Genomic DNA, 26,690 nt, shown 5'->3' with positions numbered 1-26,690 from the left:
CGACAGAGCCCACCCATATTGGAGGAGGTCGCCTCGACCTCTCCTTTATCTCAACCCCTCTGTCAGGCCTGGCGTCATGGTCACTCCACCCACACTTTGCGAGTGACCACTTCGCTCTCAGGGTTGACCTGCCTCTCGCTCCCCTCCCGCCACCCCCACCTCCACCACCACGGTGGGACCTACGCAGGGCGAACTGGGCTGCCTTCGCTCGTGCTCTCACAACGGCCTTCGAGACATCCCCTCATGCCTCGGATCTCGATAGTCAGGCGGATCAGGTAGCACGCATTTTTGCACAAGCTGCCTCTCTTGCCATCCCCGTGCAGCGACGCTCGGCGAGGTGCTACCGAGACGGCTGGATCTACTGCGACAGGGTCAAGGAATTGAACAGAAGACTCAATGCGGCTCGCAGGCAGTACCGGCGGTGCCGTACATCTCCGCACCGTCGGTACTTGGTCGCAGTGACACGCCATGTGGCTTCAGAGAAACGCCGCCTTAAGGAGGAGACGTGGATCGGATGGTGTCGGACGTTGGATTCTCACTCCACTCTCCGTGAGATGTGGAGAAGAATCAAGTCCATCTCCGATCCACGTCCCCCCCGTCCTCCATCTCATCCTGACCCTGCCGCTGAGGCCAGCCGTCTTGCTAAACACTTCGCCGACCGCTCTGCCTCGTCTAATCTCCCGCAGTCTGTCAGAGCCCTACAGGAACAGCTGTCCGCCTCTCGCACTGCAGCAATTCAGGCAGCATGTGATAGGCCTGACCCTGCTGACTGTCTGATAACCAGTGGGGAGCTTCATAAAGCGCTGCAGCGCAGAGAGGACACTGCGCCGGGGCTTGACGGCCTCACATACTCTGTCTTAGCAAATGCCGGAGATTATGGTAGAGCACGTCTACTTGACCTGCTCAATCTATCGTGGTCTGAGGGGCGTCTTCCGAGGTCGTGGAAGACGGCTGTTATCCACCCGATTCCGAAACCTCGTGATCCCGCCGCCATGCGCCCCATCTCCCTCCTCAGCTGTGTTGCCAAGACGGCTGAGAGGGTTGTGCGGGCCCGCCTTGCTTGGCGGCTGGGACCACTGCACCCAAGGATTTATGCTTTTCACCCTGGCAGGAGTACCACCCACTGCCTCGCATCATTCCTTGGGGAGCTGAGGAGGAAAGGGAATGGCCGTCTTCCTCGACCTTGAGAGGGCGTTTGAACTAGCGAACCCAACTGTTATCTTGGCTGCTCTTGCAGCCAGGGGTGTGGGAGGCAGGTTACTATCCTGGATCAAGGACTTTTTCACTGCTCGATCAGCGGGGGTTAGATTTCAGGGGCATCTCTCCCCTTTTTCTCATCATGACAATGGCACCCCTCAGGGAAGTGTCTTAAGCCCGCTCTTGTTTAACATCTTGATGGAGGGGCTTTTAACCATTGACTATGGGCCTGGCATAACACTACTGTGCTATGCAGACGACCTAGCCCTCATTTTTACACGCAGGGACTGTTTTTCGCAGGCTTATTCTGCCCTCTCCTGCCTGCATGAAAAATGCAATGAGCTAGGGCTCAAAATAAATCTCACGAAGACTAAATGTCTGCCCTTTGGCCTCCGTCCTCCTGACTTCCCGGTGCTGCTCGGAGGCCACCAGCTCACCGTGGTCACTTCGCACCAGTATCTGGGGGTCTGGTTTGATGGGGGCCTCACCTTTGGCAGCCACGTCCGATATCTGAGGGAGCGTGCCTTAACTCGCATGGCTGCCCTCCGATACCTTTCACGACGGAGTCTGGGGGCATCATATGCAGTCCTCCGCACTTTTTACATCCACGCGATCCGCTCTCTTGTGGACTACGGAGCAATCTGCTTGTCTGGCCTCACACCGCCAATCTCCAGATCACTGGAAGTCATCCAGAATGATGCTCTACGAATCATGCTGGGTGCTCCACGTTGGACCCGGATCACTAACTTACGGATGGAGAGTGGTTTGCCGTCGCTGGCGCACCGAATAGCACTACGAGTGACGCTTATCACTCACCAGTTAGTGCAGCGCCGACCAGAACTGCCAGTCTCTGCCCTGCTCCTACGACTACTACGACGACCACCTGAGCCGCTCCCCCAACGCGACTGGGCCCGAACCACGGCGGCTCTTATCCACAACCTGGAAGTCGCGCCTTGTCTCTGCCAAGGCCCTGATTCCCCATTTCCTGGGTTTCAACACCCACCGCCATGGAGGCCACCTCCATTCCGCATTCTTACTCCAACGGAGGCAAAACCTCGCTCCTCTATCCCTGCCATCCTGCGACAGGTGGGTCTCAGTCAGGTGGCTGCTCTGCACTCCCCGGGCTCGGCCACTTACTTTACAGATGGGTCGGTCCACCCTGATGGATCTGCTGGGTCCGCTTTCGTCCTTGGAAGGACAGTTGAATCATGGCGCCTCTCCCCTGGTGTATCTGCATTTCAGGCAGAGCTCGCGGCAATTCTGGGTGCATTGCGACATGCTCACCATCATCATTACCAATGCATTGTTGTTCATACAGACTCCCTTTCTTCTCTGCAGAGGTTGCGCTCATTCTCGCTGCAAGACAATATCTTTCTCATAACGGCCATCCATACATTTGCAACCCTCCTTGTCCAGCGAGGAGCCACTATCACTCTTCATTGGCTCCCAGGACATGTGGGGATCACTGGGAACGAAACAGCTGATGTCGCTGCACGCTCTGCCTGCTCTCTGCCAGAGATCACGTTCCCACTTCTCCCCGGCCCATCACATGTCCGTCGCACTTTGACTGCAAAAATAGGTAGGCTGTCTCGGGAGGAGCACCAGCTTTGCGTCGCTGAAGGTTCCACATCTGCGACTTGGTATGACATAGCCACATCATACTCTCCTTTGGTGCCTCCCCCAGGCCTGCCAAACTATCTTTTAGTGCGTCTTAGAAGATTACGAATGGGATTCCCATGCTATAAGCAGATTAAAAATGCGGCAACAGATCCGTGTGCTCATTGCCTAGAGAGGTCGGATACGCCTCTCATCCATTACATACTTCACTGCCCTGCCACAGCTCATCTCAGATCCCGTCCCGCAGCTGGCTTTGCCCAATCGGCCAACGATTATACTGACGCTGCTGGCATTGTGGCCAGAACACCTTTTAAAATTTTACTACAAACAGTTAGGGACTACTCCCCTCCTCGTTAAATACAGCTTGTGCGCTACATGTGCACCACTGACGGGCTCACTGTTTGCCCGTGTCTCAGCACTGCTGAGACGAATATCCTACAACAACTACAACAACAACCACGTGAGCGAGGTACCACTCCCGCAGACTTGGGTAGAGAGGGGTTGGCACAGGAAACCTCGTGAGCTGACGAGTGGGAGCTCGAGTCAGAGCTGTGACGCTCCCGCTTCGTGCCTGTGGCAGGACACGGGATGGAGGGCCTCGACTGAGGAAGCGGGAGGCGGGAATGCCCCTGGGGCCTAGGGATGCTGGATCCCTTCATCTGCTCACAGCAGCAGCCAAAAAAAACTCAAAACACACACACACACACACCTCACACACACAACCACTCAAACAGCACAAACAAACAAAAAACAGCAAAAGTGGCCAGGTCCCTACAGTGACGGGCAACCTATGCTCCCCGCCCTCTAAAGGGCGATGGGAGGCCCCGCCACTGCCCCTTTCGGGTCTTCCCTAATCTAACAGAGCCGCCCTCACCGCCTCCTATAACCAGGCCCTAAAGGCCCCCCTTCATGGAAGTGCCCTAACGGCACCCCTTCAGGGTTCGGCGTCGTACTACGGTGAGGGACACTAACGGCAGGCCAAAAAAAAAAAAAAAAAAAAAAAAACACCCACACACACAGTCACAAACACACACACACTCCCACTCACACCCAGGCAATCGGAGACTAAGTCCGAGAAAAAACCTGGAAAGTAGCAAAAATTCTTCCTCTATGCCAGGGACTAAGTCCTAAACAGGCAAAAAACGAGGAAAACAGGCGAAAATCGTCACGAGTAAACAAACCAGAGTTCAGAGCTCGAGAGAAATCGGCCAGACCTCCTCACCCGACAGAGTCTGAGCTAGGAGTGGAGTGCGGAGACTCGCGCTCCAGATGCTCTGATGTCCTCTGGCAGAACCTGACATCTGTAATTTGAAGACTAATAGCCTTCCCACTGCCTAGGCTATGCTACCTGGCTGAACAGAGGCAACCCATCACCACAGACTTCATCGTGCTACACACTCGATTCTCCTCTTCTCAGGGGAAAAAAAAAAAACTTTTCCTTTCACCTAAATTTTTCCTTTCTTGGCCACCAGCCCACTAAAGTCCTCCCTCTATCGTGAAGGTGAACCCCGCGGGCATTGCCACAAGGGGAGTCCTTAGCAGGACTGCCGTAAACGATCTTGGGAGTGGGGCAAAAAACTCAAATAGGTGTAGGGAGCAACTCAGGGTATTCTCGACGTCTTTTAGAAGACGGGATACCGCTGAGTTGCCTAGGTAGGAGGCCACATTCTTCCCCAATATGTAGCAAACATGGCTAGGCTGAAAATAAAAACAAAGGATAACCCCCAAGACAGGGGAACAAAACAAAAACTACTGGAGATCCTCTCACCAGCTAATGTTTATGCCACAGCACTTCACGAAGCCAGAGACGGCCTCATAGTGTCAACTGCCTCAGATCAAGATGTGGATAAAATACTGGAACATGAACTGTCACAAAAACTCATCGACAACGGCTTCACTCCCACCCTCCCTCAAGAAGTAAAAGCAAGAAGAACAATAATCTGTTATAAGGTAGAAGAACTTGCCTTCGACAACTCTGCTGAGGACATTGCTGAGGAAATAGAGAAACACCAAGAATGGGCTACAGTACAAGAGGTCTTCAAATTCCCCAACACATCCAACCGAAGAAACATGAAGAAGATCGAATTTGTCTCGGTCTTCATGGCAGAAAAAGCAATCACACAAGGCCTTAAGCTGTTTCATGTTTCCATAGCCCCTCACCAGATTGCCAAAGAACGTTTCACAAAAATAAACTTCTGTATGAGATGCTTCGCCATAGAAGAACACACCACTAACCAGTGCCCCAAGCCAAGGGATTACAAAATCTGCTCAGAATGCTCAAGCACCGACCACACATGGACACACTGCAACTCAAGGCAGAAAAAGTGTATAAACTGTGGTGAAGGACACAGGACTCTAGCATTCAAATGCCCCAAAAGGAAAAATGCAACAAAAGAAAAAGAAACAGCAGAGAAGGAAAAAAACACCAAAACCTACTCTCAAACCATCCAGACACCGCCAACAAACATCAATCAACTCATGAACTCCCCAATGGACATAGGTAACAACCAGATCTCTAAAATGATTCTGTGTGTCTTCCATGCTCACACCTTAAATATGGTGGAACCAGGATAATTCCAAAAGAACCTAATTGACCTGCTTAATCTTAACAAGCTCCCAACAGTCCTACTTCCTAACAATCCTCCTCCATCCCAACAAATAGTTCAAAAGCTAATTCCTAATACTCAAGAAGCAGACCCAGAAAATGAAAACACAAGCAAAGAGAAAGTAGAAGAAGACCTCAATCTCTCATCAGACTCAGAGGAAGATGAGGAAGTAGTAGTTGACGATGAAATAGAAGATGACTCTGACAACGAGAACCAAGAGACGGTCCCAAAGGAAAAGCTAGCAGCCCAACCATCTCCTACAACACGCACAAGAAGCCCCCCCCCTCACCAACAGTAACAAACTCCCCCCCTCAACAGCAAGAATACCCAAATGGAGCAAAACCTAAAGCAACCCCACTACCTCCCAAAACATCAAACCAAACAAAGAGAAAAACCCAACCCACCCATAACACAAGATTATCCAAACGATAAAGATCATACAGCACAATGTAATGCACTGGAGAAGAAGAAGCACGGGCCTCTGCAACATTTATAGAAATCTAGACGCTGACATTGTCCTCATCAATAGCCATGGAACTACGGAACAAGACCCCCAAAAAATTCCTGGTTATAAGACACACTCCACAAACTACTCAGAGAACATCCACGACGGAACTGCAATTGCTATCAGAACCTCAATCCCCCACAAAATCCACGACAACTTTATCTCAGACCTTCTAGCAATCGAAATAAACACTTCCACTGGCCCTATCATTATCTCTACCTTATACCAACCTCCTGCTAGACCATACCTCCCAACTCCAGACCTTTATCAACTCTTTCGTAATACCATCCCTGTATATATGATCGCTGACCTCAATGCAAATCATCCCACATCAGGCTACAGGACTACTAACACAAACGGTAAACAAATAAACCACTTGATCAATAACAGAACAATAAATCACATAGGACCACACTCCCCTACATATTTTTCTCACAACACAGCCACCACACCAGACATTATCCTAACGAACCAAAGAACATATCACAACACACATTGAACAAGGCCCTTTAACCACCAGCGATCATATACCCATAATCTTCACCATCACTACCGCACCTATCTTAACCCCCATCCCTCCTAGACCATGGTTCTCGAGAGCCAATTGGGAACAGTTCCTGGAGGACATCAACCAAAACATGCATAATAATGAGCCAATAGCCCATGCTTCCTTAGAAGAAATCGACTCTGAAATAGACCAATGGTACTCCACCATCAATAGAGCAATAAAGTCGAACATCCCCACTACGCATTACATCACACTCCCACACACACCACACAGCCAACATACACAAAACCTAATAGCGCAATTCAGTAGCCTCAGAAATCACGCCTCCAGATATGGCTGGACACTACATCACTACCACCGATACATGGAACTTCGAGACACAATACACGAAACACTTCTAGAAGAATCCAACACACACTGGCACAACACAGTACAACACCTCTCAACACTCTACAAATACCCACCTGACTTCTGGAAAAAACTCAACCAGCTATCGGGCAACCACACACCAAACACACACTACCTCACAGACAACAACAACACACGACATTATTCACCCAAATCACAAGAAAAACTCCATAGAGCCCACTGGAGCAGAATATACGTAGAAGACGAAGATGACGACGATGATGAAACAACCCAGATGGTAAAAGATTATCTAAATGATAACCTTCACCGAATTACACCCTACAACCAAGCAGACCCAGACAGACTAAATCAAGAGAACCCGATGCTCACATCCCCCATTGAACCTGCTGAAGTTAAAAGTATAATAAATAGAATGAAAAAAACATGCCCAGGCCGCAGTGGGGTAAAAAAATCAATATTAAAACACCTCCCAGACAAGGCAATCAACAACCTCACAAACATTTTCAACGCCACCCTATCAGCTGGATACTTCCCCGACACCTGGAAGAGAGCCACTGTCAAACTTATCCCAAAACCAAATAAAAACCCCAAGCTTCCAGAAAACTACAGACCTATATCGCTACTGGAAGTACCTGGGAAACTACTGGAAAGAATATTAAATAAAAGAATACGATCTCACTTAGAAAATGAAAATCTCTATAACAAACAACAATTCGGATTCCGACGAGGGCTCGGAACCACACATGCTCTAGCATTAATAACAGAGCAAATTGCTCAAAATAAAGCAGACGGAGGGCAGTGTCAAATAATACTCAGAGATGTCACGAAGGCTTTTGACAAAGTATGGCACCTGGGGCTTAAATACCAAATACTGCAGCTGGAACTCCCCACCATTATAGAAAAAACTCTCTGTGACTTCCTGGAGGATAGAGAGGCCAGAATTGCAGTCAATCAGTATGTAGGAGCACCATTCCTCCTAGGATGTGGTGTTCCCCAGGGAAGTGTACTATCACCCACGCTGTTCATAATATATACGAAAGACCTTCCCCCCTCTGTCAATGGCATTAATATACAGTACGCAGATGATGTCACGCAAGTAATCGGCTACCCCGGGAAATCTAAGAACATGATGAAAATAAGAGCAGAAAGAGAAATTAATTGCATCAACCACTACGAAGAAAAATGGAGAATAAAAACAAATATAAACAAATTCACCCCACTGGCACTAGGAACCAAATCAAACCCCCCACTATCAATAAACAACATCATCATCCAATACCAAGGACAGGAAAAATCCTTGGGATTAAAAATCAATAAATATGGATACAGCAAACGCGCACAGGAGAGAAAAAATCTAGGCGAACAAGCACTTAAAAAATTATATAGATTCAGACACCTCCCCATCAAGATAAAAACTCACCTAGTAAAGGCAATAGTCATCCCTACCCTAGACTACCCACCAATACCAACTCACACTTTCAGCAACACACAGATAAGAAAACTGCAAAAAACACAAAACAAAGCTCTCAGATGGGCCACAAATCAAAGATACCCGTACACACTCTCCTCAAGACAGCTACATGAACACACAAACACTGAACCCCTCAACATTCGCATACACAAACAAGCTCTGAAAATCTGGGAAACCCTCCACCTACAAGACAACGAAACATACATGAACCTTATACAAAACTCAGACAGTATCAATAGATACAACAGATTCTTTCCAAGCAGCCTGGTAAAAATCCAGACACTACCAGCACCAATATACAGCTAGCTAGCTAAAACAACAAACAACCAAACAACACACACACACACACACAAAAAAAAACACTAAACAAATAAAAATAAATCAATCAAATTAAAAATCAAACAAAATAAATACATAAACAAACTCACTACAAACAACTAAAAAACTACAACACAAGCCAAATAAAAATACAAAACAAACAAAAAACCACAAAACAAGCCAAATAAAAAAACAAAATAAACAAACAACTACAAACTCAACTGACTCAGCAAGGTGGACTGCCCACCAACTTTAATCTACCACTATCCTTCATCTTTCCCCCCTCTTTCCTTCCTTCCCCCTTACCTCTTCATATTCCTACTTTCTATTAAAAAAAAAAAAAAAAAAAAAAAAGGCCCCCATGTCGACTCAGTCTCTCGCTCGCTCTCGCACCGTGCACATACCGTCTGACTCGGCGCCGCCATGCCACCCAAGACCTCCGGAAAGGCCGCTAAGAAGGCTGGCAAGGCCCAGGAGGCCATTGCCAAGGGAGACAAGAAGAAGAAGCGTAGGAGGAAGGAGAGCTACAGCATCTACATCTACAAAGTGCTCAAGCAGGTCCACCCTGACACCGGTGTTTCCTCCAAGGCGATGTCTATCATGAACTCTTTCGTGAATGACATCTTCGAGCGCATTGCTGCAGAGGCTTCACGCCCGGCACACTACAACAAGCGTTCAACCATCACCAGCCGGGAGATCCAGACGGCCGTCAGGCTGCTCCTCCCTGGCGAGCTGGCCAAGCACGCCGTGTCTGAAGGCACCAAGGCTGTCACCAAGTACACCTCCTCAAAGTAGACAGGTTACACTCTTGGCCATTTCAACATTTCCGGCTCCAATCGGAGCCACAAGATTTTCGATAAAAAGGGGAAAGACAGACTTAACAATTTTCCTCTCAGGAACTCTGGTTTATCAGCTTGTTCTCTCTCTCTCTCTCTCTCTCTCTCTCTCTCTCTCTCTCTCTCTCTCTCTTTCTTTTCGGCAACGGTGGTTTGGGATGGGCACGTAGGCACAATCGAAATATTTTGAACTAGGGTTGGGGGTTAAAACAATAGAGTCAAAATAAAAGAGTAAATAGGGGCGTGCGGGCCTTCTTATTCATCGGAAGAACCAACAACAACGTACCGTCGTCGCCCGAAGAAGTGACGGCACAGTTTCAGATTGCTTCGGTCACTCTCCACTGCCACACGTTCTAGGAAAACAGTGAATATAAGGTGAACATTCAATGCCTTCATCACGTCATGCCAAATAATCGTATATATTATATCGTGCAAATAATGATGTAAAATGAATAACAGGAGGCAGTGATATATTAGATGGTAACACTTAGTTATCTGTCCCGATTTGAATGAATGTGAAATGTATTAACTTCGCGCGCGGTGGCCGGTACGCCTAAAACTCCTAGTCTTTTTTTTTTTTTTTTTTTTCCTTTTTTTTTCCCCTGCTGAACAGAAAATGCTTATTCGGAAGTTTTGAACTCAATGATTTCTTTATGAACCTCTGCATTTTATTACTCTTGCGAATCGATTATGCACTGAGGATATCAGACACTGACAGAAGGTAGCATTGTCCAAGGAGCTCCGACTCTAATCTAGGCAGATTTCGATATTTTTTTTTTTTTTTTTTTTTTAACGATAGTCCCCTGTCTTATATGAAATAATCCTGAGATTTTTCTTCGTGGGAAACTGGCCAAAGGCAGTGTAATAACTGCATGTCCTGGAGTGAATGTTATCTCCTTTCGTGCGTGTTGACCGAAACATTTAAAATAGCTTACCGGCTTACGCCGCCTTCCCGCTTTCTGTCGTCGTCCACCGAGACATTGGAAACGGAAATAAATGACTTTAAATTATTCCCTAGTATTGTAACGGAAATTATTTTCTAAATAATATTTATTCATATCCAATGTTTATTGAAGCTCCCTTTTGTTCAGTCTTACGCTACCCAAACGTCACTGTCTGTTACCATGCTAGATTTGAACTCCACAACATATTTATTCCCGACTCTCCCTGAGCGACAGTTGTGAAATATCACTTAGTTCCGTTTAGGAATTCCTATTATCGTAACGAACCAACTGCTTCCTACAATACTTTTGAAATATACAGATAACTGGTCATGGATTTATTGTTTCTTGTAACAATTTTACGTATTAGGCTTCACCTCGTACAGATATAAGGAAGAGTAGGGACACTATCGCTGACCGAAAACTTCTGGATACTCCGCCGGCACTTCCTAGGCCGCCTGTACCAACCAACACACTCAACAGGCGTACAGTAAATACATGCATGACATAGTATCATGCCTATTCATGTCAGCCTATAATATGTAGGTACATACAACAACACATGTGCACAAATACATTTATACTATGTACGCAGTGACCTACACATGTACGTACACACTAAGTCATGCTCACATACACACAAGCCCTCATACGTCCGTACATATAGACATACATGCTCACAAAGACACACACATACACATACGTACAGTATAAACATACAGTACAACATACATACATACATACATACATACACACGCACAACTGCAGTTAAAAATCGATGGGTTCAGGTTCCGCCCCCCCCCCCCTTTTTTTTTTCCCCCCCTCAGTATACTCACTGAAGGATTTACCGTGCGTTCGTGGCCACTGTCAAACCTTCATGACGGGTACAGAGCATCTCCTAATACGCAGCGGGAATGAGGGCGTGACTGAAACGGTCAGGAAGTAAACGAAACAGGCAAATAACGACAACAAAAACTGCGACGTGAACAACAGATCAACAAAAGAAATACACGAATAGGTAAGTTCCCTTCCCACCCCCCACCCACCCGCCCAAAACAAGTAAATGAATGATTGAAAAAAGGATGAATGAATGAATGAATGCATGTATGTAAGTATATAAGTATAGTTCATTCGTCTGTGTGTGTGTGTGTCCTCAAACGTCCGTACACACAGACATACATGCTCACAAAGACACAAATACAGTATAAACGTACAGTATAAACATACATACACACGCACAACTGCAGGCGAGAATCGATGGGTTCATTTTTTTTTTTTTTTCCAGCATAGTAACTGAAGGATTCATCTTGCGTTCATGACGGATAGAGAGCATCTCCTAATATGCAGCGGAAATGCCTTTCTCGTTGTGCAAACCTGGGTACCTTTATGAGGGCGTGAGTGAATCGCTGAGTAAGTCAAAGAAACGCAAATAACGACAACAAAAACTGCGCGTGAACAACAGATCAACCAAGGAAATAAACGAATAGGCAAGTTCCCCCTCCCCCCTCCCAAAAAAAAAAAGTAAATGAATGATTGAAAAAAGGATGAATGAATGAATGCATGTATGTAAGTATATAAGTACGGCCCATTCGTCCGTGTGTGTGTGTGTGTGTGTGTGTGTGTGTGTGTGTGTGTGTGTGTGTGTGTGTGTCCTCTTACGCCCGTACACACAGACATACATGCTCACAAAGACACACAAATACATACGTACAGTATAAACATACAGACACACGCACAACTGCAATCGAAAATCGATGGGTTCATTTTTTTTTTTTTCCCCCAGCATAGTATCTGAAGGATTCATCTTGCGTTCATGACGGATAGAGAGCATCTCCTAATATGCAGCGGAAATGCCTTTCTCGTTGTGCAAACCTGTGTACCTTTATGAGGGCGTGAGCGAATCGCTGAGTAAGTCAAAGAAACGCAAATAACGACAACAAAAACTGCGACGTGAACGACAGATCAACCAAAGAAATAAACGAATAGGCAAGTTCCCCCTCTTCCCCCCCAAAAAAAAAAAATAAGTAAATGAATGATTGAAAAAAGGATGAATGGATGAATGAATGAATGAATGCATGTATGTAAGTATATAAGTACAGTTCATTCGTCCGTAAGTGTGTGTGTACGTGTGTGTGTGTGTGTCCTCTTACGCCCGTACACACAGACATATATGCTCACAAAGACACACAAATACATACGTACAGTATAAACATACATACACACGCACAACTGGAGGTGAAAATCGATGAGTCCAGGTTCACTTTTTTTTTTTTTCTTTCTTTTTCCAGCATAGTAACTGAAGGATTCATCTTGCGTTCATGACGGATAGAGAGCATCTCCTAATATACAGCGGAAATGCCTTTCTCGTTGTGCAAACCTGTGTACCTTTATGAGGGCGTGAGTGAGTCGCTGAGTAAGTAAACGAAACTGGCAAATAACGACAACAAAAAATGCGACGTGAACAACAGATCAATCAAAGAAATAAACGAACAGGCAAGTTTTGCCCCCCCCCCCCCCAAAAAAAAGAAAGTGTAAATGTTTAAAAAAAAAAAAAAAAAAAAAAAAAAAGAAAAAAAATGAATGCATGTATGTAAGTAATGGAGTTCAATCGTGTGTGAGCATGCTTCGCTGCGGAAAAGCAAGAGCTGATACATGCAAACCTAAACTGAGGGTCTGTCATCATCTCTCTTTGAAGAAGGGTTTTGGCCCTGAAAAGGGCCGAGATTTCTTTCGATGGAGGTGGGGGGCCTCTCGCCTTAGGCGCGCTCGCCACGGATGCGGCGGGCCAGCTGGATGTCCTTAGGCATGATTGTTACACGCTTGGCGTGGATGGCACACAGGTTGGTGTCCTCAAAGAGACCGACCAAATAGGCCTCAGACGCCTCCTGCAGAGCCATGACGGCAGAGGACTGGAAGCGCAGGTCAGTCTTGAAGTCCTGGGCGATCTCACGGACAAGACGCTGGAATGGCAGCTTCCTTATAAGCAGCTCAGTGCTCTTCTGGTAGCGACGGATCTCACGCAGGGCCACAGTGCCAGGCCTGTGACGGTGGGGTTTCTTGACGCCGCCGGTGGCAGGGGCGGACTTGCGAGCGGCTTTGGTGGCCAGCAGCTTGCGAGGGGCCTTGCCTCCAGTGGACTTACGTGCAGTCTGCTTGGTACGAGCCATGGCGCGCGACTGAGGAGGGAGCTGTGAGACGAGCGAGAGTGTTGCCGCGCCTTTTTTTTTTTTTTTTTTTTTTTTTTTTTTAAGGAAGGAGACAGTAGGAGAAGAGAGGAAGAGAACAGTTGGGGAAAAACAGAAGGAACGTTGGAGAGTAACAGTTGGTGGGCTGACCACCTAGCTTTTTTTTTTTTTTTTTTTTTTTTTTTTAGTGTCATTGTTTTGGTAGAAGTTTATCTAGGTAATGAGTTTTATTTGTTTTTTCTTCTTTTAAAATGATAGTGTTTGATAATGATACTGTTGGTATTTACAGGTTCGTTGGAATATTTGTGTTTTTTGTTCTTTAATTTTAATTCTTTATGTAGTCTCTCTGACTTTCGTTGGCATTGGTGTTATTTTATTTATTTATTTATTTTATTTATTTATTTATTTTATTTATTTATTTATTTTGTTTTATTTTATTTATTTATTTTGTTTTATATTTATTTATTTATTATTATTATTTTTTTCCGGGTTATTAACCCTATTACTGTCGGTCTGTGGGTATATGTGGTATTTTGTTATGTTGTAAGCTAGCTAGCTAAGTGTATAGTGGTTGTGGTTCCACGTTGATTAGGTTTAGACTGCTGGGAAAGTTTCTGTTTATATTTCTGGTGTTGTTAAGTTGTTGCTGTATTCTGTTAAAGGCCTCATTGTCCCGGTTCTCTATTTTTCGCCAAATTTTCTTTGCCTGTTTATGCAGTCGTATATTAACTGGGTCTATTTTTGTCATTGCGTGTAGCTCCTGGGTGTTGTGTGTGTAGGGGTATCTTGTGTTTGTTGCGAATCTTATTGCTTTGTTTTGTATTCTTTGTAACTGCAGCAGCTGTGTTTTACTGAGTGTGTGTGTAGGAATTGGTGGGTAATCTAGAACCGGGAGAACTAGGGCCTTTATTAGGTGTATTTTTAGTCTTATGGTTAATTCTTTAAATCTGAATAGTTTTGTTAGTGCATGGCTGGCTTTCCCTATTCTTTCTTTGATCTGTGCAGTGTATCCATTTTTTGTTATTTTGAGACCTAGTATTTTCCCAACATTACTGAATTCAGTTGGCTCATTGTTGATGACGAGTGGGGGGTTAAACCTTGAGCCCAGTGCAATGATGGTAAATTTGTTAGTGTTGGTTTTAATTTTCCATTTGCTTTCATAATCATTAATTATTTCAATTTCTCTTTTTGTTTATCTGTTTATCATATTTTTGGATTTTCCACTGTAGGGGATTATTTGCGTGATATCATCTGCGTAACTTATGTTTAGGCCTGGCAGCGGCTTTTTATGTGGCCTGCCTCCGGACTGGCGGCGTGTGAGTGGTCGGGGTGTGATGTACATGGCGGTGATTTACTGTTCATGCTTTTTCGATGCCATTCCTGGTTGGCTTGCAAAATTTGGCATGCCCTGTGGCGTGACCTGGCTACGACGCCTCTCTAGGATTGGCCTCCTGGGAGCTGGGGTTGGGCCTGGGCCTGAAATCGAGGTTAGATGGATAAGGTTCATACTTGCACGACCGACACTGCTTTATATAAGGGTGGTCGGCGAGCGGGGTCGAGGAAGACTGCCATCCCCACTCCACCCCGAAGCTCCCCGAGGAAAGACGCCAAGCAATGTGCAGCACTGCGGCCGTGATGGTAAGCAAATATCCTCGGGTGTAGTGGACCCAGACGCCATGTAAGTCTTGCCCTCACTACCCTCTCAGCTGTCTTTCCTATACAACTGAGCAGGGAGATGGGACGCATGGCGCCTGGGTCGTTTGGCTTCGGAATGGGGTGGATGACAGCAGTCTTCCACGACCTCGGTAATCGCCCCTCAGACCAGGAGAGATTTATCAGATCTAAGAGTCGCTTCTTTCCACAATCTCCAGCATGGGACAGTATCGAATAAGTAAGCCCGTCTAGCCCAGGAGCAGTGTCAGCCCTGCGCCGCAAAGCTACCTGGAGCTCATCATCCGTGATGGGGCAATCCGCCACATCAGGACAAGCACAAGCTTTTCGGATAACCGCAGCGCGAGAGTCCGACAGTTGCTCCTGTTGGGCTAGAACGGACCTCTGGAGATTGTGGGAGGCCGAGCGATCTGCAAAGTGTTTAGCCAGGCGGTCAGCCTCTGAGGCCGGGTCAGGGTGTGACGGCGGACGAGAGGGGCGGGGATCGGTGATGGACCACAACCTTCTCCACATCTGTCGGAGAGTGGAGTGAGGTCCTAAAGTCCGACACCACCGAACCAACGCCTCTTCCCGAAGGCGACGCTTCTCAATCAGGACGTGTCGGGACACAGCCTCCAAGCGTCTTCGAAGGGGTGAGTTTCGACGCCGCCGGTAATCTCGACGCGCCGCATTCAGCCGCCTATTCAGCTCCCTGACTCGGTCACAGTAGAACCAACCGTCCCGGTATGACCTCGAGAATCGCCGCCTCTGAGGGATTGCCTCTGTGGCAGCTTGCCTGAAGACACAGGCTACTTGATCCGCCAGTCTCTCCAAGTCTGTGGGGGGGGGGGATGAGGAAAAAGCGCCGGCTAGAGCTCGCTCGAAAGCCGCCCAGTCCGCTCTCTCCACATCCCACCGTGATGGCGGATCAGGAGGTGGGAGGGGAGTTAAACCTAGCTCAGCAACTATAGCAAAGTGGTCACTCATGAGGGTGGGGTGTATGGACCAACGTGCCAAATCCACTAAGGAATCTGACACGAAGGTTAAATCCAGACGCCCCCCCCTAACATGAGTGGGTCCTGTGACATCCGTCAACAGAGACACACCAGCCATTTCCTCTAATACTAGGGCTATGTGCCGTCCTGCCTCATTGGACCTTTGCATTGATTGCAAGAGGTCATGGTGCGCATTAAAGTCGCCTCCAAAGAGCACGGGCTCCCTAGTAGCTTGGGAGAACAAGTCCCCCAACTCCAGGGCAGCACCGGGTCTGCTGTAGACATTGTATACCGTGAGGGACGACTGAGCAAGTTGTAGTTGCACACCATGAACCTCTACATCAGTTCCACAGAATGGAGCGGGCTCACACACTGTGAAAGCGATGTGGTCCTGGACTAGAATGGCACATCCTCTAGTAATACCCCGGACATAAGGGAGGAGATGAGTGGTGTATCCCGGCAGACGAAACGGGGATCTCTCCCCCAGCAGAGTCTCTTGCAGAAGGAACACGTGAGGTTGGTCCCTCACTGCCACCTCCTGGAGTAGTGAGAGCTTCTTCAGTACTCCCGCACAGTTCCACTGCATGATCTAGAAAAAGCTCTTGAGCTGGCAAGCCCCCTGGTTATTCTTAGTGCCCTTGTGGCTCGAGGGGTGGGAGGCAAACTTCTACAATGGATTCAGGACTTCTTCCTTGAGAGAACTGCCAGCGTCCGCTTCCAAGGACGTGTCTCCCCGTCATATTCACACGAAAACGGCACGCCTCAGGGCAGTGTCCTAAGCCCCATCCTCTTCAACATCTTGATGGAGGGGCTTTTAGATGTGAATTACGGCCGGGGAGTCACGCTTCTTGCATATGCGGACGATCTGGTTCTAGTTTTCCCGAGAAGAGACTGCTACACACAAGCCAATGAAGCCCTCTCACGGCTATACAGGAAGTCGGCGGAACTGGGGCTAAAGGTCAATATGGCGAAGACTCGCTATATGCCCTTTGGTCTCCGCCCACTGGCTTTTCCGTTGTTGCTGGGAGGGCAACCATTGACGTGTGTGACTACACATAAGTATCTGGGAGTGTGGATGGACGCGGGGTTAAAGTTCACAAGTCATATCAGGTACCTGCGAGAGAAGGCTAAGACTCGGATGGCAGCACTTCGATTTCTTTCTAGAAAGGGACTGGGGGCCTCGTTTGGGGTCCTCCGCACCTTCTATGTGCACGCCATCCGGTCGATGGTCGACTACAGCGCTATCTGTCTGACAAGCTTGCCCCCGAAAGTGGCTGGATCGCTGGAGGTGATTCAGAATGAAGCACTATGCATCATGCTCCGCGCCCCCATGTGGACCAGAATAGTAAACCTCCGTCTGGAAGGCGGCCTTCCCTCTTTGAGAGGTAGGGTCGTACTCCGGGCTACAGCAGTTGTCCTCCAGCTTGTGCAGCGTAGACCCCAGCTTGCGGTCTCAGCTCTGCTGACACGGTTGCTTGCCCGACCTCCAGATAATACACCTGGTAGAGACTGGGTCCGTGGGCTGGTTGCTGCGATGCATGGGCTGGGAGTGGCTGCTGGTATCTGCGAGGAACCAGATGCACCCTGTGTGGGCTACACTGACCCACCACCCTGGTCACCACCTTCTTTTGAGTTTGTTTGTCCGGAGGGGGGCAGGGCACGGGATTCCGTCCCTGCTCTCCTTCGGCAACGGGCTCTTGAGCGGGTGGAAGGGCTGCGGCATGAAAGGACCGTAGACTTCTACACTGACGGCTCAGTTACTGCAGGCGGAGCTGCTGGGGCAGCCTTCGTCTGTAAGAATGTGGTGGCGTCGTGGCGCCTTACACAGGATGTATCTGTCTTCCAGACGGAGCTTACAGCTATTCTGCAGGCTTTACGGCATGCCTACAGACAGAAATATGACAGCGTGGTGATTCATTCTGACTCACTCTCAGCGATCCAGACCATCCGTTCACGCTCCTTGGAGGACAATCAGTTCTTGTTGTCCTCCATTCACAAATATGCAGCTCGCATAGCAAGCCGTGGAAATAAGGTAATCCTCCACTGGGTGCCAGGGCACGTTGGTCTGGCGGGTAATGAGCGTGCAGATCAGGCGGCGCATTCTGCGTGCTCCCTCCCAGAGATCACTTTTGTTCTTAGGGAGGGTCCACGCCGAACACTTAATACAGCTAAGGCAACAGTGTGGCAGTGGGCTCGAGATGACCATCGTCTCTGTGTCACGGAAGCCTCCCGATCGGCTACCTGGTACGCGGTAGCCACGAGATATGAGCCACTGCCATCTCTGTCTGCCGTCCCCAATAATGTTCTTGTGCATCTGCGCCGCCTCCGTTTAGGATACCTGTCCTACAATCAAATTGCTCATACCCGACCAGACCCATGTGAGCACTGTCACGAAGTGGAGGAAGAGCCACTCTTACATTATATCTTGAGATGCCCAGTCGCACATGCCTTCCGCTCGCGACTGGGTACCGACTTTATACGTACAGGGGTGGACATCACTGATGCCCCAGAGATTTTATCAACAGTGCCACTCTCCACGCTGCTCTGGGTGGTGTCTAACTACCCTCCTCCTCGCTAATTTTATGATGATGCAAGCAAGGCATCCCACTTAACGGGCTCATGTTTGCCCGTACCTCAGTGCGCTGAGGTTAATATTCCACCACCACCAGCGGGGTCGTCACTCTCAGCCGAGCTCTCGCCAAGGTAACATCTCTGCTTAGTGAAACGTGGGTTCCCAGCTCCATAGACTTTCTCAGCATTTCACCATCGCACCTCACAGAGCTTTCGAGTTTTTTCTGGCTCTCTCCTTTTCTCCAAGCTATTTCTTTTCGGTTTCTTTTCCTTTCTCTTCCTGTTCAGTTACTCTCCGGCTGCCACCTTAGAGTCCCTGCCGTAAGTACGACGCCGAACCCTGAAGGAATACCGTTAGGGTATCTCCATGAGGGGGGGCCTTAGAGGCCTGGTTATAGGAGGCGGCAAGGGTTGGCTCTGTTAGGGCTAGGTTAGGTAAGTCCTTCACGGGGCAGTGACGGGGTCTCCTGCGTCGCCCTTTAGAGGGCGGGGAGTTTAGGCCCCCGTTACTGTAGGGAACCGCCGGAGAGTCTTACCCTTCTCTCTCTCTCTCTCTTTTTTTTTTTTTTTTTTTTTTCCCCGCTCGTTTAATTTATTTATCTATTTTTTTTCTTTCTTTTCTTTTTCTTTTCTTTCTTCAGCAATATCCCTTTACCTATCCCCTTTAGCTTACCTCATTCTATTTTTATTTTTATTTTCACATCCTTTCACTTTATTCTATTTTTACTTTTATTTTTCAAGCTCTGTGTCTGCATGTCCGTGTGTCTGTAACATGGAGCCTCCACCCAAGCCTGCTCTGACGTCTTCCCCTAAGACATCCCTGGCTAAGAAACCTCGTCTCACTGGTCCAGAGTATGACCCAGAAGACTTTTTTGAATCTACCCCGGCTATGAATACCGACCTAGACTCTGACGAAGTGGATCGTGCCTCTGCCTCTGCCATGACCTCCAAACCTGCCAAAGACCCAAGCCACGCCCCCAGGGCCTCCGAGAGCTCCGCCTTAGATCCTGGTCAACCCACTGACGATGCTGATGGCTTCACCCTGGTTAAAAAAAAACGCCGATCTGCTGCCAAGACCACGCTCCCCCTTGAGCCCCCCACTACCTCATCCTCTGAACCCCACAAACGCACCTCACCACCTTCACACCCTCACCCCCGGTCCTCCACGCGCCTGCAGATGCCGCCACCTCCTGCCACTTCTCAGCTCCCTCATCAATACCCAGGCTTCATTATCACTCCCAATGAGAACTTTTCCTCTACTTACGACATCACTAACGCAATTGCAGCAGCACACCCCTCCTTAAAATTCAAAATGGTCCAGCTCAAAAACCAGGACACTGCTATCGTTCCCCTCGATGATGCTTCTCACGACATCCTCCACACCTTGAACACTGTTGCCGGAAAACCCATCAGCATCCAAAGACGCGACCCTAACCTCACCCCACATAAATTTGTCCTCACAAAATACCCGACAAATTTTCCCATGGCGGCAGTCCTAGACCACGACTCAGTCGAAACTGCCCAGAGATGCAATGTACAGGGACAAAATACCAGGCAAGTTATTGTCACTATCAGGGGAACTGTCCCTCCACTCCTCGACCTAGGACAATGGGGCTCATACCACCTACGCCCCTTCATCCCAGAACCCCTCCGCTGCTTCAATTGCCAGCAATACGGACACCACCAATCACGGTGCTCCCGCCGCCCAGTTTCCGCCATGTGCAGCGGCCGCCATGCCACCCAGGAGTGCCTAGACAAGTTCAAGGCCAAGCAGCCGGTCGCTGCACGTTGCCCGAACTGCGGCGGGAAGCACCATGCTTGGAACAAGGTTTGCCCTGCCAGGAAGGAACGTGTGCAGTGGGGGATAGAGAGGGAGACACGTTGGGTCCAAGACCATCTCCCTGTACCCCTAGCCTCTCCAACCACCAACGCCTGGGGCGTGCCCCCCATCATCCCCCGAACCTCGTCTCTCCCTCTCCCTCCTCCTCAGCCCACCGAGTTTCCCCCACTACCCAACCCCACCCCATCCCCGTCGGCTTTCCACCCACAGAGAAACCCAGCTCGCCAACCACGTACCTTAACCCCGCAGCCACCTCGCCACCCCCCCTCCACCCCACAAGACACCGACGCCAGCACACAGACCAACATAGACTCCTCCACCCAAACCTCACCAGACACCACTTATCTCCCAGGCCTTGCCACCACCAGCATAGAGGACTTCAGATCCCTAAGCCGCCACCTATGCACCACAATAGCAGAGGAACTCGGAAAGATCCTGGGACAACGATTCGACCCCAAACCCCTCCTCCAGGTAACCCACCAAGCCATACAACAGTGGATCGAGCATCCAGATCGGACCAACGCCACCCCCGACAAACTCCCCCCAGCCACCCCCACACTACAGGTGCCACTCCAACCCCCACCAACCCCATCCAACCCAGCCACTGCCCACCAACCACGCCACCGACACCGCCAAAACTCACGATCCCGTGCAACACCAGCTTCACGGGATCCAAGAAACAGAAGCCGCTCCATCTCCATCGACAGGCCTCAAGAACATCTGGACAAGCATGCAGGAGCCCCCAGCCACCGACATCACACCCCCTCCGGGGAGAAAGGGAGACCTCGATCCAGATCACCACTTCCCACATCCACTCCATCAACCGGAATGACCTAAACACTGCAAGCCACCCCCATACCTCACAACAAATCACCTCCCCTTCCACATCTCTTCGCATACTGCAGTGGAATATCAACGGTGCCTCTGCAAAACGTTCTCTGCTCGAGGAGGCTGCCCATAAAGACAACATCGATGTCTTCCTCCTGCAGGAAACTCTTCTTAACAAGCGCCAGCCACTGCGGTTGCGGGGTTTTATCCCCTTCCTTCTTCCCTGTGCTCGTGGCGGTCCCCGAGGCTGTGCCATCCTCGTCAGAAACCACATCCCTGCAATAGCCATCGACCCCCTCCCAGACTGTGGACCCAGAGCTGAAATTCAGGGAGTAGAACTTACCCTGACAAACGGAAATCTAAAAATCTTCAACGTCTATCGTCCGCCTGCAGCCGATCTACACCTGGGAGAGCTTTTCTCCCTTTCACAATTGGAGGAAATATTCATAGGGGGGGACATGAATGCCCACCACATGAGCCTCGGATCCCGAAGCCCAGCTAACCCAACAGGACGCCACATAGCTCTAATACTTGAAGAAACCCCAACCATATCCCTCCTCAACAACACCAACACCCCTACGCACCTACAGGGAGGTAGGCTGGATCTCTCCCTTGTTTCCTCCACTCTCGTTCCTCGATCCACTTGGGAGATCCACCCCACCTTAACATCAGATCACCACGCCATCCTCTGCTCCCTAGGAATCACTCCTCTACCAAAGCCTCCTGGGCCCCCCCCACGATGGAGCACGAAACAAGCAAACTGGGGCTTATTTACAAACACCCTAGACCACCACCTCCTTACCCTAGACCCCTCACCTAACCTTGACAGCCATGCCAACCAAATCACGGAGGCCTTCCAGGCGGCGGCAGACACAGCAATCCCCATCACCGGTCCTCCGAAACACTTCCACAAAGACCATTGGTATTATAACCCTAGGGTCAAAGAGCTCAACCACCATCTAAAGAGAGCTAAAAAGATCTACCGCTCCAACCCCACCCCCGATGCACTAAGATATCTCCAAAGTGTTATCAGGCACTCTATAGCGGAGAAGAACAGCATAAAAGAGCAGAAATGGCTGGAGTGGTGCCAATCTCTGGGAGCTCACACCAATCTTTGATCTATTTGGAGGAAACTAAAAGCAGTCTCTAGCCCTCCCACTGCCCGCCCCCCAACCCACCCCAACCCCCGTGGAAAAGCTGAGGACATGGCTGAGGCCTTTGCCCTTAGAACCTCCCCCCAACAACTCCCGCTTTCCACCAGACGCAAACAAGATGACCTACACCAACACAGAGCACATCTGATCCACATTAATAAAAACACCCCAGCCGAGACAGACTGCCCTTTCACCATACACGAACTAACACACACCTACAAAACTAGCACCGACACCGCTCCAGGTTCAGATGGGATTACTTACAGCATGCTTTCACATGCGGGTCCAGTGACTAGGAAGGCCTTCCTTGACCTCCTCAACCACTCCTGGACCCTCGGACGTATATCCTCGCAGTGGAAGCGTGCTGTAATCCACCCCATCTCTAAACAAAACGATCCCAACAACCCCCGTCCTATCTCCGTTCTCAGTTGCCTTGGCAAAACTGCGGAGCGAATGGTTCTCCACCGTCTGACTTGGTCACTGCCTCCCCCACACAGCCACATCTTCGCCTACATCAAGGGCAAAGGTGCCTCAGAATGCCTCAGCTCCTTCCTGTCTGAATTCCGAGGAGGCAGAGGTCTAGCTGTCTTCATAGATCTCGAGAAGGCCTTCGAGCTAGCATGCCCAGAGGCTATCCTCGCAACCCTGGCACGCAGGGGAGTGAGGGGTCGCCTCCTTTGCTGGCTCGAGGACTTCTTCCGAGATCGTGAAGCTGCTGTCCGCTTCCAAGGATTCACCTCTTCCCCCCACAAACACCAAAATGGCACTCCACAAGGCAGCATTCTCAGTCCAACCCTATTCAATGCCCTTGTGGAGTGCCTCCTACACATCGACTTTGGACCTGGGATCAGACTGCTGTGTTATGCAGATGATCTAGCCCTCGCCATCCACAGAGGTCCTTACCATGCTCAAGGCCAGAAAGCCCTCTCTAAAATACACTCAGCGTGCCAAGAACTCGGCCTCAAAATTAATGCCTCCAAAACAAAGGCCCTCCCTATCAACATCAGACCTCCCATCAACCAACTGAGCCTCGGGCAAACGCCCATTGCATACGTTACCACACACAAATACTTGGGCATGACCATCGATTCCCACTTCTCTTTCAGACCCGAAGTTGCACGCCTGAGAGATATAACCAAAACCAGGATCTCGGCACTGAGAGCTCTAGCAGGTAAAGGGGGCGGAGCCACCTTTAAGGTCCTCCGCCTCTTTTACATGCAGACCATCAGATCAGTCATAGACTATTCCGCACCTGTTCTCCCAGCAATCGATGCAGGACACCCCCAAAAACTAGAAGTCATACAAAATGAAGCCATGAGGATCATGTCCGGCTCTCCGAGGTGGACAAAGCTTGTCAACCTCCGCCTCGAGTGTGACCTCATTAGCCTTAACCTCCGCATCCAAACTCGTGTTGCTACCCTTGCCACCAAACTAGCCCGCAGTGCATCTCCACTCCCCCTTTTATCACGAATCAAAACATCAGTAGGCCTCCACCCTGAGATACTCACGGGTAGCTGGCTCCACAGCACAGCCAGAGCCATCCACGCCCTCGAGACATCCTCATTCATAAATCAAGCCCCTGACTCTCTTGCCCCCCACTATCGCTCCCAAGCCCCATGGGACCCCCCTTTGTGCAAAACAGTCATCACCAATACACCTCCCAAATCACACACCCCCACCCAGCAACTCCGCCAAGAAGGCCTACAGCGCATCCACACCATCACCCCAAAGGATGCTGTCACCTACTATACTGATGGCTCTGTCTCTGATGGTCGAGCAGCTGCAGCCTTTGTCTGTGAACAAAGAGCACAGGGTTTCCGCCTAACCAACGGAGCTTCCACGCTACAAGCGGAACTGGTGGCAATAGCAGCTGCACTAAAGGATGCCCTGCTCCATAACCCTTCATCCGCTATCATCATTCAATCCGACTCTATGGCAGCCGTCCACTCCCTTAGACAGCCTCTTCCCACCGACAACATCTTCATCGTCACAGACCTACCTGCTAAAACCCAGCATATACAGGATGCAGGGGGATCAGTCATTATACGTTGGATCCCCAGTCACGTAGGCATCAGGGGCAATGAAAAGGCAGATGACACTGCGAGACAAGCAACATTACGCCCCACCATTGACATAGAGACAGCACAGAGCTTCTCAAACATCAAGAGGCAAATTCAACACCGCGCAAAAGCCCTCAGCCGAGAAGACCACAATCAGGAAGTACAGCTCGGCTCTCCTTCTGCAATGTGGTTTGCCCAGGCCACTCAATACGCGCCACTCAAACCATCTCTGCCAAAAGACAATCGCTTGCTCAACCAACTCCGCCGCCTCAGATTGGGATACCCCAGCCTCCCTGAACTAGAAACAGCAAACGACCCCCCTCCCACAGAATGCGAGCACTGCCAAGCCGACACCCCTTACCCACTGCTCCATTACCTTCTTCGCTGCCCAGTCACCTCCCGCCTCAGGGCAAAATCCACCTACCCTAATCCTGACATTCCTAGAGCCCACACTGCAGCAATCCCACTCAGCACCCTCCGAAAGACCGCAGCCAGCATCGTTGCCACCGCCCCATTCAGTGCCCTCCTTCAAGTGGTGCAAAGCACGCACCCTGCACCCTAATTTTAATTATTTACTTATTATTATTATTATTATTTTTTTTTTATTGTTTTTTTTTTTTAATATATACATATAAAGCCTAAGAAACAGAGTGTGCACAGGGCGGCACGTCCGCCCTGTTCACACGGCCTGTCTTCCCCATTCACACCAAAGCCTAACCCCACCGACCGGGCTAATGTATGGCCCGGCCTCCACTATAGGTGGAGGAAATCTTAAAACGAACGAACGGAGACGGGGTCGTCGCAGTCCACCTCTCGCCGAGGCAACACCTCCACCGCTGTTCCCGGCGGGACCAGCTCTCCACAGCAGCCGCACCAGCCAAGGGGCGGGCCTGTCCTCTCCACCATCGGGTTGTTCCATCACCGCCTCGTTCCCTTCCTCTGCCGCCCTTGCCCTGTCTGCACGTCTTCGTCCCTGCTTTGCTCCATTTTTTTAGCTTTTTTCGCCTCGTTCTGTGACGGGCTCTTTTGTTTGCCCGTTCCCCACCTCGTTGTGGGGAGAATATCAACAACAACAACAAGCGGGGTCGTCATCATTGTTGGTGCTGGGAGCGGAGTGGACACTCACTACTACTGGGTCTGAGGAGCAGTAGCAGCAGCTGTAGACACTATGACTGGTCGAGGCAAAGGCGGCAAGGGTCTGGGCAAGGGAGGCGCCAAGCGACACCGCAAGGTGCTTCGTGACAACATCCAGGGCATCACCAAGCCTGCCATCCATCGTCTGGCTCGTCGTGGCGGCGTGAAGCGTATCTCGGGCCTGATCTACGAGGAGACCCGCGGTGTTCTCAAGGTGTTCCTCGAGAACGTGATTCGCGATGCTGTCACCTACACTGAGCATGCCAAGCGTAAGACCGTGACCGCGATGGACGTGGTGTACGCCCTGAAGAGGGAAGGGCGCACCCTTTACGGCTTCGGCGGTTAAGAGGCTGCGTGCATAACTCCATGGCACTATTCCACCTGGCCACGGCAAAGCACACAATAAACACCAACCCCTGGACCTCTTTTAGAGGTCCACACCTAATTTCTGTGAAAGAGAATGAATGAAGGCATAGTAGTATAAGTAAATGCAGACGTTGAGCAGGTTAGGTAGCACCATTTTTTTTTTTTTCACCCTCTCTCTTTTAATGTAACAGATATGAAGACATGTAATACAACCCAACCAACTCTTACCACACCTAACATAACCAAACCAAACCAACCATAACCTAACTGAACCATACCAAACCTCTCTCTCTCTCTCTCTCTCTCTCTGGCAGTTGTAAAAAAAAAAAAAAAAAAAAAAAAGAGGGGTGGTGGATTAGGCAACTGTCAATTTGCCTACTACATCTTCTAATTTAAATGGACGTCTGCATACATATACATTATCACTTATTTTGCTGGGCCATTGTTTTCTCTGTCCCTCTGATCTCCCCCCCCCCTCATTTCAGGAAAGCTGTCTCCATACCTATCAGGGCAATTTCCATCCTGTTGCTAGAGCATCT

The 26,690-nt window shown here is 49.4% G+C and overlaps 4 protein-coding genes across 4 annotated transcripts; 3 read left to right on the top strand and 1 right to left on the bottom strand.

Moving 5' to 3' along the window:
- The first annotated feature begins 9,014 nt into the window (after positions 1 to 9,014).
- On the top strand, positions 9,015 to 9,386 carry LOC145400140 (histone H2B-like). The gene has a single exon (XM_080272652.1). The coding sequence runs from the start codon at positions 9,015 to 9,017 to the stop codon at positions 9,384 to 9,386; it is 372 nt and encodes a 123-aa protein (XP_080128778.1).
- Positions 9,387 to 13,124: 3,738 nt separating this feature from the next.
- Positions 13,125 to 13,535, bottom strand: LOC145400080 (histone H3-like). Its single transcript, XM_080272583.1, has one exon. The coding sequence runs from the start codon at positions 13,533 to 13,535 to the stop codon at positions 13,125 to 13,127; it is 411 nt and encodes a 136-aa protein (XP_080128709.1).
- A 3,627-nt stretch (positions 13,536 to 17,162) lies between these two features.
- LOC145400158 (uncharacterized) lies at positions 17,163 to 18,776 on the top strand. The gene has a single exon (XM_080272670.1). The coding sequence runs from the start codon at positions 17,163 to 17,165 to the stop codon at positions 18,774 to 18,776; it is 1,614 nt and encodes a 537-aa protein (XP_080128796.1).
- A 7,043-nt stretch (positions 18,777 to 25,819) lies between these two features.
- LOC145400079 (histone H4-like) lies at positions 25,820 to 26,131 on the top strand. The gene has a single exon (XM_080272581.1). It carries the CDS (start codon positions 25,820 to 25,822, stop codon positions 26,129 to 26,131), a length of 312 nt encoding a protein of 103 aa, XP_080128707.1.
- The last annotated feature ends 559 nt before the right edge of the window (positions 26,132 to 26,690 follow it).

This window comes from Coenobita brevimanus, chromosome 51, assembly GCF_032717465.1.
Source record: "Coenobita brevimanus isolate Jiangsu-jjx chromosome 51, ASM3271746v2, whole genome shotgun sequence".
Classification (NCBI taxonomy): Eukaryota; Metazoa; Arthropoda; class Malacostraca; order Decapoda; family Coenobitidae; genus Coenobita; species Coenobita brevimanus.
The sequence above is the reverse complement of the archived record's forward strand: the minus strand, read 5'-3'. Positions and strand labels throughout refer to the sequence as shown.

What these genes read in the sequence shown, in the direction of transcription:
- LOC145400080 (XM_080272583.1), bottom strand. Translation starts at nt 13,535, where the DNA reads ATGGCTCGTACCAAGCAGACTGCACGTAAGTCCACTGGAGGCAAGGCC.
- LOC145400140 (XM_080272652.1), top strand. Translation starts at nt 9,015, where the DNA reads ATGCCACCCAAGACCTCCGGAAAGGCCGCTAAGAAGGCTGGCAAGGCC.
- LOC145400158 (XM_080272670.1), top strand. Translation starts at nt 17,163, where the DNA reads ATGGCGAAGACTCGCTATATGCCCTTTGGTCTCCGCCCACTGGCTTTT.
- LOC145400079 (XM_080272581.1), top strand. Translation starts at nt 25,820, where the DNA reads ATGACTGGTCGAGGCAAAGGCGGCAAGGGTCTGGGCAAGGGAGGCGCC.